At 35.2% G+C, this 18,882-nt stretch overlaps 1 protein-coding gene across 4 annotated transcripts in view; it reads left to right on the forward strand.

Annotated features, from left to right (window-relative positions):
- WASHC3 (WASH complex subunit 3) overlaps positions 1-17,675 on the forward strand; it is a 47,058-nt gene extending 29,383 nt beyond the window's left edge. For all 4 annotated transcript variants that reach the window (XM_041738952.1, XM_041738953.1, XM_041738954.1 and 1 more), the window contains 2 exons: positions 2,992-3,056; positions 17,422-17,675. In XM_041738952.1, the coding sequence (XP_041594886.1) occupies positions 2,992-3,056; positions 17,422-17,506 (150 nt within the window). In that variant the 3' untranslated portion in view covers positions 17,507-17,675. The remainder of the gene's footprint in view (positions 1-2,991; positions 3,057-17,421) is intronic.
- The last annotated feature ends 1,207 nt before the right edge of the window (positions 17,676-18,882 follow it).

An 18,882-nucleotide genomic window follows, 5' to 3' on the forward strand; every position in this document is an offset into this window, starting at 1 on the left:
AGAGCATCAGTGCTCCTAAGAGGCTTCTTCTCTCAAAACTGAATGTCCACACCTGGCTAGTGACATGGAATGCCTTAAAGGAAGAGTGTGCAGTGCCAGTCGAGAAGTGATGGAGCTCTTTACCACCTGGGCTCTGGGTCCGCTTACCCCTTCTGCCATGCAGGATGAAGACGGGATGAAGATGTATGACAGAAAGGGTCCCAAATGTGGGTAAAACCTTGTAAAGCACAGAAGTCATACTTTTGAAAGTGATATAATAAAGGTCTTCAGATTTAACACATCACACTAGTGTTTCTTCTTTGGTAATGATGTGAAGAGTAGGAATTGGAAAGAGATTTGATTGCATCTTCTTCCCTTAGAGTTTTATAAGTGAGCTTTCAGTAAATATTTATCATCAGATCAGTTGCCTTTTCAAGTAAATATGTATTTATTTTTGTCATATACTTTTCTTATTGTTTTGATGTTCTTATCCTGAATTTTGAGATTCCCATGTTCCTAATGTTTTTGTGACTTGTATACTACCAGCATTATCATTATTTAGTGTTTGTATAGATATAGACAAGATACATAATACAGCGCCAGGAGAGTTCTTGAATTTTATTTGACATTTGTCCAAATGGAATTGGACCATTGCTTATGAAAAGAACATTAACATAGCTATACTTAAGAATAGAAAGCTCTGGCAACCTGGGTGCCTCAGTGGTTGGCTCAGGTTGTGATCTCAGGGCCCTGGGATCGAGTTCTGCATCAGGACTGAGTTCTCCCTCTGCCTGTGTCTCTGCTTCTCTCTCATGAACAAATAAAATCTTTAAAAAAAAAAAAAAAAAAAAAGCTCTGAAGTCTTTATTTGAAAAGACATTCACTCATCTTGTTTAGCATTTATTGTACATTCCAGTCAAGATTTTAATCATTTGCATTATCGACTTTTTTTTTTTTTGGTAGTATAAGAATAGTGAAAATGTGATATCTGACAGCAGAATTAGTAATGGATAAGTTCAAAGGATTTTTAAAGGATAAGTTGGGGATTATGTAATACTGGACAGCACTGATTCCATTAAGTCAGTTAAAATGTGTACCTTATTAGATTATTCAAGCACTACATACATACTAATATAAAAGCAAAATAAGAGCTATTTTAAATAGTGAACCATCTAAAAGGTCTCTTATTTTAGGGAGTATGTGGAGACTTATAAAGTAGGCTTTTTATTTTAGCTTCTATTTATTTATTTTTTCTGGTTTTATTGAGAAATAATTGAAATACATCATCATATAAGTTTAAGGCATACAGCATGATGGTTTGATTTACATATATTGTGAAATGATTACCACAGTAGGTTAACACCCATCGTCTCACACAGATATAGGGAAAAGAAAAGAAAAAAAGTTCTCATGGTGATAAGAATTCTTAGGATCTACTGTCTGAAGAAGTTTACTATATACCATACAGCATTATTTGCTGTAGTCATCATGTTGTACATTACATCCCTACTATTTCTTTATCTTACAACTGGAAGTTTGTACTTTTGACCACCCACCTCCCCATCCCTACCTCTGGTAACCACAAATCTGGTCTCTTTTTTTCTATGAGTTTGGTAGTTTTATTTTGTTTTTAGATTCCACATACAATGAGATCATGAAGTATTTGTCTTTATGTGTTTTAGCATTATGCCTCCAAGGTCCATCCATGTTGTCATAAATAGTAGGTTTTTCTAATTTTTTATGGCTGAATAGTATTCTATTGTGTGAGATATATCTATACCACAACTTCTTTCTCCATTTGTCTACTGATAGACACTTAGGTTGTTTCCATGTTTTGACTGTCATAAACAATGCTGCTACAAAAATGGACTTACATCTTTTTGAGTAGTTAGTATATTCATTTCCTTTGGTTATATTTCCAGCACTGGAATTGCAAGATCATCTGGTAGTTCTAATTAATTTAATTAATTAGAGAAATTAATTTTTTGAGAAATCTTCACACTATTTTCCATAGCAGCTGTACCAATTTACAGTCCCACCAACAGTGCACAAGGGTTCCCTTGCTCACATTCATCTAACAGGCATGAGATGATATCTCATTATTTTTTTTTTATAATTTTTTTTTTAATTTTTATTTATTTACGATAGTCACAGAGAGATAGAGAGAGAGGCAGAGGCACAGGCAGAGGGAGAAGCAGGCTCCATGCACCGGGAGCCCGACGTGGGATTCGATCCCGGGTCTCCAGGATCGCGCCCTGGGCCAAAGGCAGGCGCCAAACCGCTGCGCCACCCAGGGATCCCCGATATCTCATTATTTTTAATTTTCATTTCTCTATTAACTAGTAATGTTGAACATCTTATTGTGTACCTGTTGGCCATTCATATATCTTCTTTGGAAAAATGCCATTCAGGTCCTTTGCCCATTTTGAATTTGCATTATTTACATTTTTTTTACTATTGAGTTGTATAAGTTCTTTATATGTTTTGGATATTAACCCCTGACAGATATATGGTTTGTAAATATTTTTCCCATTCTTTAGGTATTTTATTTTCACTTTGTTGATGGTTTCTTTTGCTGTACAGATGCTTTTAGTTTGATATAGTCTCACATATTTTGTTATTTGTGCTTGGGTGTGATTTCCATAAAATCATTATCAACTCCCATATCAAAGAGTTTTTTTCATAAGTTTTCTTCTAGGAGCTTCATGGTTTCAGGTTTTAAATTTAAGTCTTTCATCCATTTGAGTTAATTTTGTGAGTGGTATAAGATATGGATGAGGATCAGGCTTCGTTTTTTTTTTACATATAACTATTCAATTTTCCCAGCACCGTTAATTGAAGAGACTGTCTTTTCTCCATTGAGCGAATATTATTGGCTCCCTTGTCAGATATTAGTTGGCCATCTGTATTTGGGTTTATTTCTGGGCTCTCAATTCTGCTTCATTGTTGTATATATCTGTTTATATGAAGGAGGCATTTTTAATTATTGATTATCTTATGTCCTTTGCTTAGGGTGTTCCAGTGATGGCAATAAGAAACAAAATGATATCAGAAGGACTAGACCCAGATCTTCTTGAGTAAGTAATTATTCTAATATCATATTATGCCAAGATGTTAAATTTATCAATTATAATAAAAATATTCCAAGCTCTATATTTTTCCCCACTATACAGTATTTTATGGTTGAGGAAGCCACCTCATAGATAGTGTCTCTGCGAATGTTAGAAAAATGAAAAATCTCTTCTTCTACTAAAACCAGCCTTTGCACATTTTAGGAGCAGTTTCAATAGATAATTGATGAATCTATATATCCAAAAGAGATGGAATTTGATGACAGTTTTGCTCCACAGCAGTAGCATCCAACAAAAATTTTTTATGCTACCTTTTTCTTTTCTTTTTTATTCTATTCTTTCCTTCCTTTCTCCCTCCTTTATTCCTTCCTTCCTTTCTTCCTTTCTTTCTCTACCAGATTTTTAAGACCTTAGTGTATAGGAAAGTTACCATGATCTAAGTTGAGCCAGATTGAGAAATAAATAGGATAAAGCCACTCTAGGTCTGCATTAATAATTGCTGTGAAACTAGATATCTGTTTGTGTGAATTTTATAAAAAAATGTTTTTGAGAAATGCTGACAAATTGTGGCTTAGAATTTTGACAATAATTTATTCCATCCAAGGAAACCTGGCTACATTGCTCATTCTGGATAAAATATATCTTAATGGATTATTCAGAGCTAGTCTGTTTTTCAAGTATCTAGATATTTGTAAAGTGTCCAGTTTGGGGTTTTAGTTCACCCTGATGTATTTAGTTATGTTATCCAGACATTCATACTCTACTAGCAATATACTTTGAAATTTTTCTTGGCGCTCAGCCCTTCAAGAAAATGTGTGCATTTTGGAGGTAAAACACAATAAAAGTCTTCTTCTCATATTTTATCTTTTAAAAACAATATTTAAGAATTTTTTAAAAGTCTGTAAGAACAGATTTCACACATGTATCTACATTTAGTATATATCCAAGTAGCAAACAGTTCAAATACAATGGCATATATTGGTAATTTGAACTCAGACATCTCCAAGATATTTGGCATTTGTTCTGGAAATTGTTTCTGACACACACTTTAGAAACAGATGGTTTGTGACATATATTTTAATGTGAATTGAGCATATGGGTCCAATCCATTTTGGTATTCATTGGAATATATGTTATAAATATATTTAACATTGACCATGACCTCTTTTTTGCTTCTGGATACACAGTAGACCTTCTACAATAACAGAACTAAAATGACCTTTAAAATTATTATTTTTCTCTCTAGAGAAAGTGTAATGGAAAACTAACCATCCAGTTAGCATCAGCATATGTTGGATATCCAATCTCTTTACCCCCTGCCGGCTTCATTTCATCCTCTTCCCAGTCTAAACCTACTTCATAATCTTTTACTTCAATCAGCTACGCACACCAAGAACTTGAAAGTCATCCTTCAGTCTATCCTATTCCCTGTCCCTATCAGTCACTATGATTTTTTTTCATTTTTAATATCTCTCACAGCTGACCACAGGACTCCATGCCTATTGCTGTTCAGCTCAAGCCCTCATCATTTCTTACCTGAACTATTATTTTAGCTCCCAATTGGTTTCCTTAATTCTCTTTCAGTCTGTCACTAAAGCCTTAGTGAATCTAAACTTTCTGTGACTCTCAACTGCCTTCCACACATAGTCTTACACCTTAGAATTGCAAATAGATGTTTTTATCATCAAGACCCAGACTCTGTTGCTTTATTTCTTGCCTCTCTTCCATACATTCCTATAGCAGATGACTGGCAGCTCTCTGAATGTTATTCTCCTATTCCCTTTTAGTGTCTTTGATTTTTTTTTCTCCTTGAAACTCCTTCCCCCACCTTATTGGCCTGGCTAATTTCATATTTGTCAAGACTCTATCTAGGTATCACCAAGGGAGGAAGTCCATGGATGACTACCAAGGGGAGAATCCCCAGCACCCCTAATACTTCCTTGATGTATCTCATTTAGCAAGTTTGAGGACCCATCATTGTCTGTAAATGTTGAGAAACATTCAGTTGCAAGGTGGTGCCAAATGTTGGGATAGAATTCCAGTAACAGTTAACATTGTCTTACAGAAAAGCTTCTCCTCAACCACAGCCTGGAGCCTGAATTCTGATCCATTACCTCATAAGTACATGCCATGGGTCACAAGGGTTGGAGTGGGGGTGACTCACTATAACCTATCACCACTACTACTAGAAAACCAGCTTCAGCATTTAGCTAGATACGATAAGTGAAATCAACCGCCGTGTTAAAGAGGGATTCTGGCATTTGGGGAATTATGTTTACAGAAAATTTGGGAGCCTCACTTGGGGGAAAAACGTCTGAGATGATGAAGGAGAAGAAAATGTATCATCTGAGGGAAGAGTATACTTTTATTTAGAATTTTAATACATATTAAGCCTCAGCCAAGAACTTTCAGTAAACATTGTCTTGTTTTTACCTTAAAGTATAAACATACACTTTTTAAAAATTAGCCTTAGGTGGTAAGACAAACTCATACAACTATTAGAGGAAATAGTTTAGATCTGTCTGCACTGAGCAAAAAGCAAAGCTGAGGGTAATATAGAAATAAAGACTGATCACAAATACATTATTATTTGATTGACTTGTTTGTATAAAAATTTGGAAACTAATTTTAAAATAGTTTACATAATAAGGGAGAAGAAAACTTGGCTATTTTCCAAGAAAAAATGACTATCATTGAATTTTAGAAAGTCTGTGAAACTGAAGAAAAGTCCTGATAATTAGCAAATAAAATTTGTTTGCTAATAAATGATTATTTTTAAAAGTCCAAGTTTTTGAGAATAACAATAGTGCTTATATAACCAAGAATTATTTCTGTTTAGCTTGTAAAAATTAGTTTCCAATGCTACTGAGATAAAGACATGTGAAAGAATACCTTTGTAATCATCATACTCTAAAGAGTTTAAGGGGAGACAAAATGGAAATCTTTAAGGTTAATTTGTTTTAGTTTTGAATTCAGAACTGTGCAACAGGTAAATTCTTTTAATCAATGCCTAATCTTATGGGGCAAGAGGGAAGTTTCTCCCTTATCCTATTCTTCTGTATACTTGTATGTCTCAGAACGATAGTTACTATTATTATTTAGCAATTACTACTTCTATTCTAGAATACATAGACTGCCCCCTGGACCTGCCCAGTAAGAGATGAAATTCATAATGGTTAAGGCACAGGCTAAGACAGACTTTAGAAATGGTTTGCATATTCAGATTCTGCTCTGCCACTTTCTAGCAGTATTACCCCAGACTAATTATTTAATTGCTCTCTGCATAAATTTACTCATCAGTAAAGCCAGAAGAATTCACCCTTCACAGAGTTGTTCAGACTTAGTAAGAGAATGATGTAAGCACTTAGCAGAGCTCTAGACAAGCAAGTCCAATAAAATGTTAGTTGTGATTTACAAATGCTTTAATGAGGGAATATGTAGCAAGTTGTAAACAATTGGATTTACCAGGCTTTTGGATCACAGCTTATTTATAATAATTTAGTTGTCTATATACCATTTTATTTTCAACAAGATGTATTTAACATACACGAGGTGGTTATCCTTTTGAATTATGCTGTTTTCTCAAACTGAAAAATCTGTATTTTGAAATTTGCAGTAAAGAATAGACTTCTGAAAATGAAATTCAACTGGTCACACTCTTTAATATTAGTGGAGGGGTACAGTTTGTAGCATTTTTTGAGGTAAAATTAGTATATAACATTATATGTTGCAGGTAATACAGCATTGTAATTTGACATCTGTATACACTACAAAATGAAGTGAATTTTAGAAAGTCACCACTGAAAGTCATTACCATCATCCATCACCACACTTTATTCACTCATTTTGCCCACTCCCACCCCACTTCCTCTCAGGTAACCACCAGTCTGTTCTCTGTATCAATGAGCTTATATTTTTATTTTGTTAATTCATTTGTTTGCTTTCTTTTAGATTCCACATGTGAGTAAAATCATTTGATATTTTTCTTCCTCTGTCTGACTTATTTCACTTAGCATAATACCTTTAAGATCTATCCATCTGTGTTGTTGTAAATGGCAAGATTTCATTCTTTTTTATGGCCTAGCTGTATTCATTGTATTCATTGTATACAACTTCTTTAGTAGTCATCCATCCAATGATGCACATTTAGCTTGTTTCCATTTCTTGGTTATTATGAATAATACTGCATGAAGGTGCAAATATCTTTGTAAATCAGCATTTTTGTATTTGGATAAACACACAAGTCAAATAGCTGGATTATATAGTTCTATTTTTTGAGGAATATCCATACTTTTATCCACAGTGGCTATATGGATTTGCATTCCCATCAACAATATTTGAGGGTTACCTTTTCTCCGGATCCTCACCAACACTTGTTATTTCTTTTCTTTTCAATAATATCCATTAAATCCAATGGGAGGTGATATCTCATTGTGGTTTTGATTTGCATTTCTCTAATAATTCGTGATGTTGAAGATCTTTTCATGTGCTTGTTGGTCATCTGTATGTCTTCTTTGGGAAAATGTCTATCCAGATCCTTTGCCCATTTTTAAATCAAGTTGTTGTTATTTTGTTACTGAGTTTTCTGCGTTATTTATATATTTTAGATATTAATTCCTTAGATACGTGATTTGTAAAGTCTTCTATTCAGTTTGTTGCCTTCTCATTTTGATGATGGTTTCTTTTGCTGTGCAGGAGCTTTTTAGTTTGTTGTAATCCCATTTGTTTATTTTTACTTTTGTTTCCTTTGTTTTTGGAGTCAAATCCACAGAAATATCACCAAGGCCAATGTCAAGGAGCTTATTCCATGTTTCCTTCAAATAATTTTATGGTGTCAGATCTTACATTCAAGTCTTTAACCCACTTTGAGTTAACTTTTTGTGTGTGGTATAACATAGTGGTCTAGTTTCATTCTTTTGCATGTGGTTGTCAAGGACAGAACATGAGACTCCTAACTCTGGGAAATGAACAAGGAGTAGGGGAAACAGAGGTGGGCGCGTGGATGGAGGTGACAGGCACTGAGGGGGGCACTTGATGGGATGAGCACTGGGTGTTATGCTATATGTTGGCAAATTGAATTCCAATAAAAAAATATACAAAAAATTTTTAAAAATAAATAAAATACATGTTTATTGAAAAGACTTCTCTCTTCTCCATTGTATATTTTTTGACTCTTATAAGTTAATTGTCCATTTTGTGTGGGTTTAATTCTTTGTTATCAGTTCTGTTCCATTGATCTCTGTGTCTATTTTTATGCCAGTAACATTCTGTTTTGATTATTATAGCTTTGTACTATGGTTTGAAATTAAAGCCTGATACCTTCAGCCTTGTTCTTTCTCAAGATCGCTTTGGCTATTAGGGTTTGGTTCCATATAAATTTTAGGATTATTTGTTCTAAAAGGCCATTGGGATTTTGATAGGGATTGAATTGAATCTATAGATTGGTTTGGGTAGTATGGACATTTTAACAATATTAATTCTTTCAATCCATGAGCATGTGATATTTTTCCATCTTCTTCAGTTTCTTTCATTAGCATCTTACAGTTGTCAGTATACAGATCTTCCACCTCCTTAAAGTTATTACTAGGTATTTTATTCTTTTTGATAAAATTATGAATGGAATTCTAATTTCTCTTTCTTTTCAAATTAATAAATTTTATATTGGTTACATGTTGAAATAATATTTTGGATTTATCAGGTTAAATAAAAAACATAGTAGTAAATTTTTTTTTATTGGAGTTCAATTTGCCAACGTATAGCATATATTGCATATAGCATATAGCAACACCCAGTGCTCATCCCATCAAGTGCCCACCTCAGTGCCTGTCACCCAGTCACCCCCACCCCCGCCCACCTCCCCTTCCACCACCCCTAGTTCGTTTCCCAGAGTTAGGAGTCTCTCATGTTTTGTCTCCCTCTCTGATATTTCCCACTCATTTTCTCTCCTTTCCCCTTTATTCCCTTTCACTATTTTTTATATTCCCCAAATGAATGACACCATATAATGATTGTCCTTCTCCGATTGTATTTCACTCAGCATAATACCTTCCAGTTCCATCCAGGTCGAAGCAAATGGTGGGTATTTGTCGTTTCCAATGGCTGAGTAATATTCCATTGTATATATAGACCACATCTTTATCCATTCATCTTTCGATGGACACCAAGGCTCCTTCCACAGTTTGGCTATTGTGGACATTGCTGCTATAAACATCGGGGTGCAGGTGTCCTGGCATTTCACTGCATCTGCATCTTTGGACTAAGTCCCCAGCAGTGCAATTGCTGGGTTGTAGGGCAGATCTAGTTTTAACTCTTTGAGGAAACTCCACACAGTTTTCCAGAGTGGCAGCACCAGTTCACATTCCCACCAACAGTGCAAGAGGGTTCCCCTTCCTCCACATCCTCTCCAACATTGTTTGTTGTTTCCTGTCTTGTTAATGTTCACCATTCTCACTGGTGTGAGGTGGTATCTCATTGTGGTTTTGAATTGTATTTCCCTGATGACAAGTGATGCAGAGCATTTTCTCATGTGCTTGTTGGCCATGGCTATGTCTTCCTCTGTGAGATTTCTGTTCATGACTTTTGCCCATTTCATGATTGGATTGTTTGTTTCTTGGGTGGTGAATTTAATAAGTTCTTTTTTGGATAATTTGTTATTATTATAGGAACACCACAGATTTCCATATGTTAATTTTGTATCCTGGTACTTTACTGAATTCATTTATTAGTTCTAGCAGTTTTTTGGTATGGTTGTTTGAATTTTCTATGTATAGTATCATGTCTTCTGCATACTGTGACAGTTTTACTTTCTTTTCAGTTTAATGCCTTTTATTTCTTTCTCTGACCTAATTGTTGTGGCTAGGACTGCCAATACTGCGTTGAATAAAAGTAGGGATAGTGGGTATCCTTGTCATATTCCTAATTTTAGAAGAAAAGCTTTCAGTTTTTCAGTATTGACTTATGTTAGCTGTGGGTTTGTTATATATGGCCTTTATTATATTGACATGTGTTCCCTCTATATCTACTTTGTTCATTATTTTTATCATAAGTGGTTGTTGAATTTTGTCACATGCTTTTTATGCATTTATTGAGATGATCATATGATTTTTGTACTTCAGTTTGGTAATGTGACCTATCACATTGATTTATTTATGGATGTTGAACCGTTCTTGCATCTCTAGAGTAAATCCCACTTGATTGTGGTATATGATCCTTTTAATGTATTATTGAATTCAGTTAGCTAATGTTTTGTTGAGGATTTTTGCATCTGTGTTCATCAGGGTATGTTAGCTTGTAAGGTATGTGTCTTTGTGTATGTGGTGTCTTGGTTTTGGTATTAGGGTAATGCTGGCCTCCTAAAATAAGTTTGGAACCATTCCCTCCTCCTCAATTTTTTTTGAAAGAGTTTTAGAAGGATAGGTATTAAATCTGGATGTTTGGTAGAATTCACCGTGAATGAAGCTGTCTAGTTCTGGACTTTTGTTTATTGAGAAGTTTTGATTACTGATTCAGTCTTCTTACTAGTAATTGGTCAATTTAGACTTTCTATTTCTTCAGTCTTGGAAGATTGTATATTTCTGGGAATTCCTTTCTTCTAGGTTGTCCAATTTTTTGGTAATTGTTCATAGTACTCTATTATGATCTTTTGTATATTTATGATGTCAGTTGTAACTTCTCTTTCCTTTCTATTTTACTAGAGGCCTCTTACTGTTAGTCTAGCTAACATCTTGTCAATTTTATCTTTTCAGAGAACCAGCTCTTAATTTCATTGATCTTTTCTATTGTTTTTTTATTATGTTAGTTCCATTCTGATCTTTCTTTTAAGATTTTATTTATTTATTTGAAAAAGAGAAAAAGTACAAACAGACGGAGCATCAGAGGGAAAGGGAGAAGTAGGCTCCCTGGGACCTTGACCTGAGCTAAAGGCAGATTCTTAACCAACTGAGCCATCCAGGCACCCCCCCACTCTAATATTTCCTTTCTTCTGCTGACTTTTAGTTTCATTTTTTCTTCTTTTTCTAGCTCTTTTAGGTGCAAAGTTAGATGGTTTGAGATTTTTTTTTTCCTTGTGGTAAACTTGTATTGCTATGATCTTCCCTCTTAGAACTGCATTTGCTGCATCCCATACATTTTGGTATGTCATAGTTCCATTTTCTTTTGTCTCTGGATATTTTTAAATTTTTTCTTTGATTTCTTTAATGATTCAGTGGTTGTTCAGTAGCATGTTATTAATCTCCACATTTTTGTAGTTTTTCCAGTAATCTTAGTAATTGATTCTACTTTAATGCCATTGTGAGTGGAGAAGATGCTTGATAAGATTTCAGTCTTCTTGAATTTATTGATTTGTTTTGTGCCCTAACATGTGATCTTTCCATGTGCACTTGAGAAGCATTGGTATTCTGCTACTTTTGGATGGAGTGTTCTGTATATCTATTAAGTCCATCTGATCTAATGTGTCATATAAGACTGATGTTTCCTTATAAATTTTGTTTGGATGATCTATCCATTGATGTAAGTAGATGTAGTATATTGATTTGGCTAATGAAAGCTTGTAATTGAATCAAGCTACCATGCAGTCTTTAAACCAGCTCAGTTGGCATTTGCCCTGAGGGTATTTATCCAAAAGACATTTATACCTCCTCCCAGACTATGGAATGACCACAGTTACGGTTGCCAGAAATAAAAGTAACCACCTCAGCCTACTTATCGTTTTCTGACAAGAGGGAGTTTACTAGTGGTAATCGAAAGGATTCTAGAAACCAAGAAAACTTTCTGTCCAGCTCCCTAAGGGAATTCCTTATCTGCCAGTGATCTTTTCTACATCCTGCTACACAACAACATAAATGATTAAAGTTTGGGCTTTGGCTGGTTGAGAACAGGATAGACTGCAATTTTTCAACTGAATGATTCCAAAAATAGTTTTTCTGCTCTTTTTTAAAATCCTTGCTGAGCTGGAATCCCATTCAATGTAATTGTCACTTCTCAACCACTGGCTGGCAGACTTGCTAGAAAGTACAGAGCAAGACAAAAAACAATGTCAAAATATTGTTATTGGTCCAAAGCTGGAGACCTTGATTACAAGAAAGAAATAACAGAAATACTAAAGATATGGTATTTAAAAACATTGTGATCTACCAATGACTAGTGAGCAAAAGATAAGGGAGCAGCGGGGCAGTAAAGGACCCCAAGATAAACAGCAAAAGCCAGTCTTTACTAGGAAAGCTGGCTATTTTTTTTAATTTTTTTTTTATTTATGATAGTCAGAGAGAGAGAGAGAGAGAGAGGCAGAGACACAGGCAGAGGGAGAAGCAGGCTCCATGCACCGGGAGCCCGACGTGGGATTCGATCCCGGGTCTCCAGGATCGCGCCCTGGGCCAAAGGCAAGCGCCAAACCGCTGCGCCACCCAGGGATCCCGCTGGCTATTTTTTTTTTATAGGAATAAGCATTACATTTTCTCCCTATGTACCACAACAAAGGACAGGATATATGTGTGTTGATGGGCATTCAGATGGGAAAAGACCAAAGTATGTGTAGTCTGAATAAATGTAATGCTGAAGTAAGTCTCCCCAGCTACTATAATATCAAAGTCTGAATTGTCATTTTTATAACCACCTCAGAGGTCTTTATATTGTCAGTACAATCTTGGTTTAGGAATTTAGTGTTTTGCTTTTTCTTTAAGACCACCTGTTTCCATTGCATAGAGCTATGACTGAACACTACTAATTGACAACTGGATCATGTGACATTATAAGTTTATGTGTTCTATAGTTGATATTGAAAAGTAATTTGAATGATAGCTACTATACTCTCTCCCCATAACCTACTCAGCAGTATTTTTACTAACAATGTTCTTGGCACTTAATCTGCTTTAAATTTAATGGCTTTTAAGTTTAAAGAAAATAAAAAATACTTTTAAACTGTTTATCTACATCAATAAATGTTTTTCCAAAGTATGTTTATATGTTTTGTGTCCTTAAAGTAACTGTGGTTTTAAACACGAATATAAATATCTCTTTAATAAAACAAATTAAACCAATGGAATTTGTATGTTAGGGCTCTTTTCATGTTCAGAATCACAGAAACCAGCTCAAACTAAACAAAAGAGAAGTTATTGATTCACATAGCTAAGAAGCCTGAGTAGGACATGATCTAGGAGTTCAGTATCATCTGTGCTTGCTGTCTGGTTGACTGGAGTTCTCTCTTTCCTAGCACCTCATTCCAGCATTACTCCCTGGCATAATAATTCACCTTTCTCCAACTATAGATGATCTTGCTCCTTGAAGCCAAGGAATTAGCAGTAATGAAGGCCTTATTATTGTTAATTTTACTAATTGAATGAAATGAACTCTGGAATATTATAGCTCATTTGCAGGGAAACATTCTGCTAGCTCTGCTTGGGTCATGTGCCCTCCCTTGAATCAGTCTCTCTTCCCAGGGGAAAAAGTGCTTAATGACTGGCCAACCTTAGATTATGTGACTGAAACAAGGATTATGTGACAGTGTAAAGAGAAAGAATGGGGGCAGCAGTAATTGTGGTTGGCATCTTTATTTGAGCCACATAAATGGGAGAAAGGTGAGTATCAAAAAGAACATACACCTAGCATCTGATATGCTAAAAAGTACTGATCGGTATATGTTTGGTTCTTCCTTCTCCTTTCTATTGTAAATTTTGGCTCATTTTTTGTTGAGGTCAACCTAGTAACTTTAATAAGTGACTTAAAAATACTTATTTTAAAAGATAAAGAAATGAGTTTAAAGTTTTTGCTTTTATTAAGACTTTTATGGATAATCTTGGTGCCACAAATTATATGCTTATTAAAATGTAGCTACCAAGGTAGCGTTTTTTTATAGCCCTTAAAGATTGAGATTTTTAAAAAAACATACATGATACATCATGAATACACGGACTTTGTATGTGTTTCTGCGTTTTGCTGATGAACTCTTTTTTAGTGATTCACTATATATTTGAGTCACTGAAAAACTGTTATAAAGTCCTCATCTTCCCGTTTTAATAGTGAATCTTGAGTTTTGAAAAACTAAACTTCAGGCCAGTACTTTAAGGTAGCAACCTTTTCGAACATATCTTTAAAACTTCTTTGCATGAGGGCACCTGGGTGACTCAGTTGCTTAAGCATCTGCCTTCAACTCAGGTCATAATCCTGGGGCCCTGGGATTGAGCCTGCATCTGGTTTCTACCTCTCCCTCTGATCCTCCCTGCTGCTTGTGCTCATGTACTGTCTCTCAAATGAATAAATTTTTTTTTTAATTTTAAAAAAACTTCTTTGCGTGAAAAACAACTTAAAAGATTCATATAAATAGGATCAAGTAAGAGCAATTCTGATCATAGCACAAAAAGCCAAAATTTTGTTTCCCCCAAGAATATGAATATCCAGTGTGGAAATTATACTGTTGTAAGCTTTATTATTACTATTAACTTTCCTATTAAGCTTTTCATAAAGTATTTATAAAATACTTTCATATACATTACCTCATTTGATTCTCATAGTATCTTGAAGTTTTTCTCTTTTTTATATCTGGGTGGATGCTTTTTCTTTTATCCTCCTAGCAATTCCAAGTCAAAGTAGCCTAAAATTTATTTTTAGATGAATGAAGACAAACAATAACAAGTATTCGTAGAGATACAAAGAAAATGGAATCTCTGTGCACTCTTGGTAGGAATGTAAAATAATACAGCTACTATGGAAAACAATATTGCAATTCCTCAAGAAATTAAGCATGCTATTACTATATGGCTAAGGAAATCCACTTCTGGGTATATACCCAAAAGAAGTGAAAGCAGGGACTCAGACATGTATTTGTATACCATATTCATGGTAGCCCAAAGGTGGAAGCAGCCCACATGCCCACCCATAGGTGAATGGATAAACAAAATGTAATGTGTGCAAACAAAGGCTTATTATTCATCCTTTAAAAAGGAAGGAAATTCTCATACCTACTGCTCCTACCAAATGGCTTAATGTCATTGAATTTAACTGCAACATCCTTATGTTCTAGCTCCCAAATGACTTATTATAGTTCCCAAATGCAGCATGAATTCCCTTTTTCCCCCCTTTATTCAAAATACTCTCATCCCCACTTATTCCCACCTTTTCTGTTTCTGGGAAATTCCTACTCATATCTGAATGCCCTTCACAGATTCCACTTCTCTGGAATCTTCTCTAACTCAACCTTGTAGAGTAAATTGCTTTTTCTTTTCACATAAGCATAGTTACTACAACTGTATTCCTGTATATCACACTGTATAATAATAATTTGCATTAATGTCTCCCTCTAAAATATCTCCCTTAAATATCAGCTTCTCAGGGCAGGAACTACTTGTTATTCATTTCTCTATCTCCAGCACCTGACAGAATCCCTGGCAAAATTGTGGGTATGTGATGATGATATGATGATAGAAGATAGAATTTATTTAATATACTTACTATATGCCAGATACTGATATACTTTACTAATAGCTCATTTTAATCATTAACAATCCAATCAGTTGGTTGGATCCAGAGTGGTTACATAGCTTCCCCAAAGTTGCTCAAATGTGTAGCAAGACTAGGATTTGAATCCAAGCAGTCTGGCTCCAGTATCTGTGTTCTTAGCTACTATGCTATACAGCTGTGTGATGATCACATGTATTAAAAAATGGCTATACATATAAATTATGTAATTTCAGCTCCTTCTAGGCTTAAGAGGCTTTTGCTTTTAAGTAGCATTTATTTTAGAGACATCATATACATTGTTTTTGTTTGAGTTGCCATAGATATAATTTTGATGTAGTCAAATAATTCACTCTGATAATTTTTTTCCTTTTTAATAAAGTAGAAACAGTAAGAAATCACCTATATGGCAAAGAGAAATTTACTTGAAAAATGTGTCCAGTATTCATGCCCACTACTTCTAGAGTTCTTCTATGGAGAGCAGTGAAGACTGCGGTCTTGTGTTAGTATTTTAGGCAGATGGAATATCAGTCAAAACTTAGAAAGTCAAAAACCAGCTTTAAAGTTTTACTATTGAGTGCATGTGTCTTCCTTGATAGTCATTATCAATCTGGAAGCAGAGCAAATGGATTTATGTTTGACCCATTGTTGGAAAGCAGTGTCAGCATTTGTTTTGTAGGATGACAGAATTTTTAAAAACTCAGCCATAATTTCTAATAACTGAATTTAAATGATAGATTGTACATTTTTTGAGTAATAGTAATTACATTTGTGGCAAAGAAGACTCTTATTGATTGGTTTCCTAATTCTTTAATAAGAGTCAAGGAACCTGAGGGACAAATAAATCTGGTAGGTTTTGATTATTAAGGCTGGCTACATCATTCTTCCTTTATCTCTTAATTTCCCCAGTATACTTTATTCACTTAATATGCTTTCTTAGAGTGAATAGAGGCTGAATGATAGTATTACCATAGCGATTAGAATGACTTACTAACAAATAGTATGGAGCCTGTCTTAAAATTTAATTTGGTTTATTATAATATATCTCTGCGGGGATCCCTGGGTAGCTCAGCGGTTTAGCGCCTGCCTTTGGCCCAGGGCACGATCCGGAGTCCCGGGATCGAGTTCCACGTCTGGTTCCCAGCATGGAGCCTGCTTCTCCCTCTGCCTGTGTCTCTGCCTCTCTTTCTTTCTCTCTCTCTCTGTGTGTCTATCATGAACAAATAAATGAATAAATCTTTAAAAAATTTTAAAAAATAATATATCCCTGCAAAGTTGGAGTTTAACCATTCCCATATCTCTTTGTTGTGCCTAAGGAATCTTTGAGACATATTTTTTACCAACTCATACTTTTTACATTCATTCTATGAAGATAAAATATAAGTGAAAGCACTCCACAAATATTAAGAACTTCTTTTACCAGGCCCTCTTCCCCCTGCAAAATTTCCATATGGCTTGGGTTTCTTCATAGCTATTCTTTTACTCTCTTCCATTTTTAAATTTCTGCAGCTCTCCTGGAACATGAAGATTTTCCTTTTCTTTCCATTTCTAGTTTTCCTTTCTCTGTACCTTCGGTACACTTGGAGGCTGCAGAGATGTAGCACTGGGCATGCCAGCCTCTCTACATCGCATCTGTGTCTGTAGTTGGGTCTCCATGGTAATAAGCAGAAAGTGCTGAAGTAGCACACTCTGTAGGGACTGGCAAAAGAAAACAGTGCTGTGGCCCATACAGGAACAGCCCTTAATCCCCGCAGTGCTGGGGAAGCCAAAGAGAAGCACGCTGTGGAGGAGAGCAGGAGACTCTCAGTTAAGGATGAAGACGTGGCAGATTTATTAGCAGCAATATTATAGGATGAACCTAATTTACATATAGTAAATTTTTTTTTCAACTGGAAAAACTTTTCATTGTTCCCTTCTCTTTTAGGAGGCCAGATGCTCCAGTGCCTGATGGTGAAGGTGAAAAAAATACAGAAGAAAGTTCAGACAGTGAATCTTCTTTTAGTGACTAAGCTTAATTTTGATAACAGTTACATATACATGTGTAGGTATACATATACATTCTATAAGAAAGAGAACCTGAACTTGAACTCTTAATCATAAAACATCAAATGGCCATATATCCACCACCAAACCTCTTCTATGTTAAAAATAAATAAATAAAGCATTTATAACCTGGCAGTATGTCTTGTTACCAAAATACGGAGCTATGACCAAAAAATAGAATAACCTAAATAGAGTCCCTTTAGTGCTACAAATACCAAGATGTGGATATTTTAGGGATGTGGTGAGCATTGAAAATGAAGGCAATGTAAGTTTGGCAATCAAAGATAGACTCAATGCAAAAAAAGTGAATTTGGCTAAGTGAATTATTCAATTTTTGTGACTATTTTAGCATGGAAAGTATTATGTGCATTTGTAGTATGAGTGTTGTTAAGTTTCTGGCAGAGATTAATACCAGATTTAAATTTTCTGTGACAATCTGAGGCTTATATGTCATAAAATATGAATTTGGAATTTATTGGTCATATTTATTAAAATATAGAACTTTTTACCACTTGTCCATTAGTTTATATACTATCAAAGTGTCAGTCTTAGAATATTTATTATCAGGTAGAAATTGAATTGAAGGTAGTGTCAGTGTGTTTTAGAGTGAGCAAGCATCATGTGATCAACTCTTTTATTGCCAGTTAAACAGGTAGAAAAAAGTATTTAATTTAAAATGCTATCTTCACCTCATTTTGCAAATAATTCTTCATGAATAATTATTTGCACACTGTAAAAAATTCCTAAAATACGTACATGAAAAGGTATATAAATGTATTTGGTTAATGGTACTCAGTTTAGCCCACCTGAAAGTAGACACTGAGAAAAGGGCTTGGGGATAAGTTGTCACTTGTGAGGTGATCACAGGATGCAGAAGTGAGAGAACAGGAAGAGCAAGAGGAAGAAAAACCACACAGAAGTATATTGTTAAGGTTGCCATTTTGGGCTCTAAAACCTGTGGAGCTTACAAAATGCATCCCCCAAATGCCCACCTGATACAGAGAGGATAATTGTTAACCAGTTTCCATACTCCCCTAGTTGAAAGTTAACCTCCAGGAGCATTGACCACCCCAGCACTTCTGGGCTACACTCTTGTGTGGGAAGGCAGGCTTCCCCCACATTGAAAAAGGACTTGGAACGGAAAATAAAAAGATGCATGGCTCACACCTGTGGTGTGATTTCACCAGCAAAAAAGCTCAAGTCTGAGCTTAGAACTGTCCATGCGGTTGTGGCTCTATCAGAAGTTGACAATGGGATGCAAAAGAGGTATTTGTTGCTGAATAGTCCTTGCCTGTCCAGAACTGCTTGAGTCCCCGAGTCTTCGAGGCAGTGGTCAGGCACA

This window comes from Vulpes lagopus, chromosome 23 (genome assembly GCF_018345385.1).
Source record: "Vulpes lagopus strain Blue_001 chromosome 23, ASM1834538v1, whole genome shotgun sequence".
NCBI lineage: Eukaryota > Metazoa > Chordata > Mammalia > Carnivora > Canidae > Vulpes > Vulpes lagopus.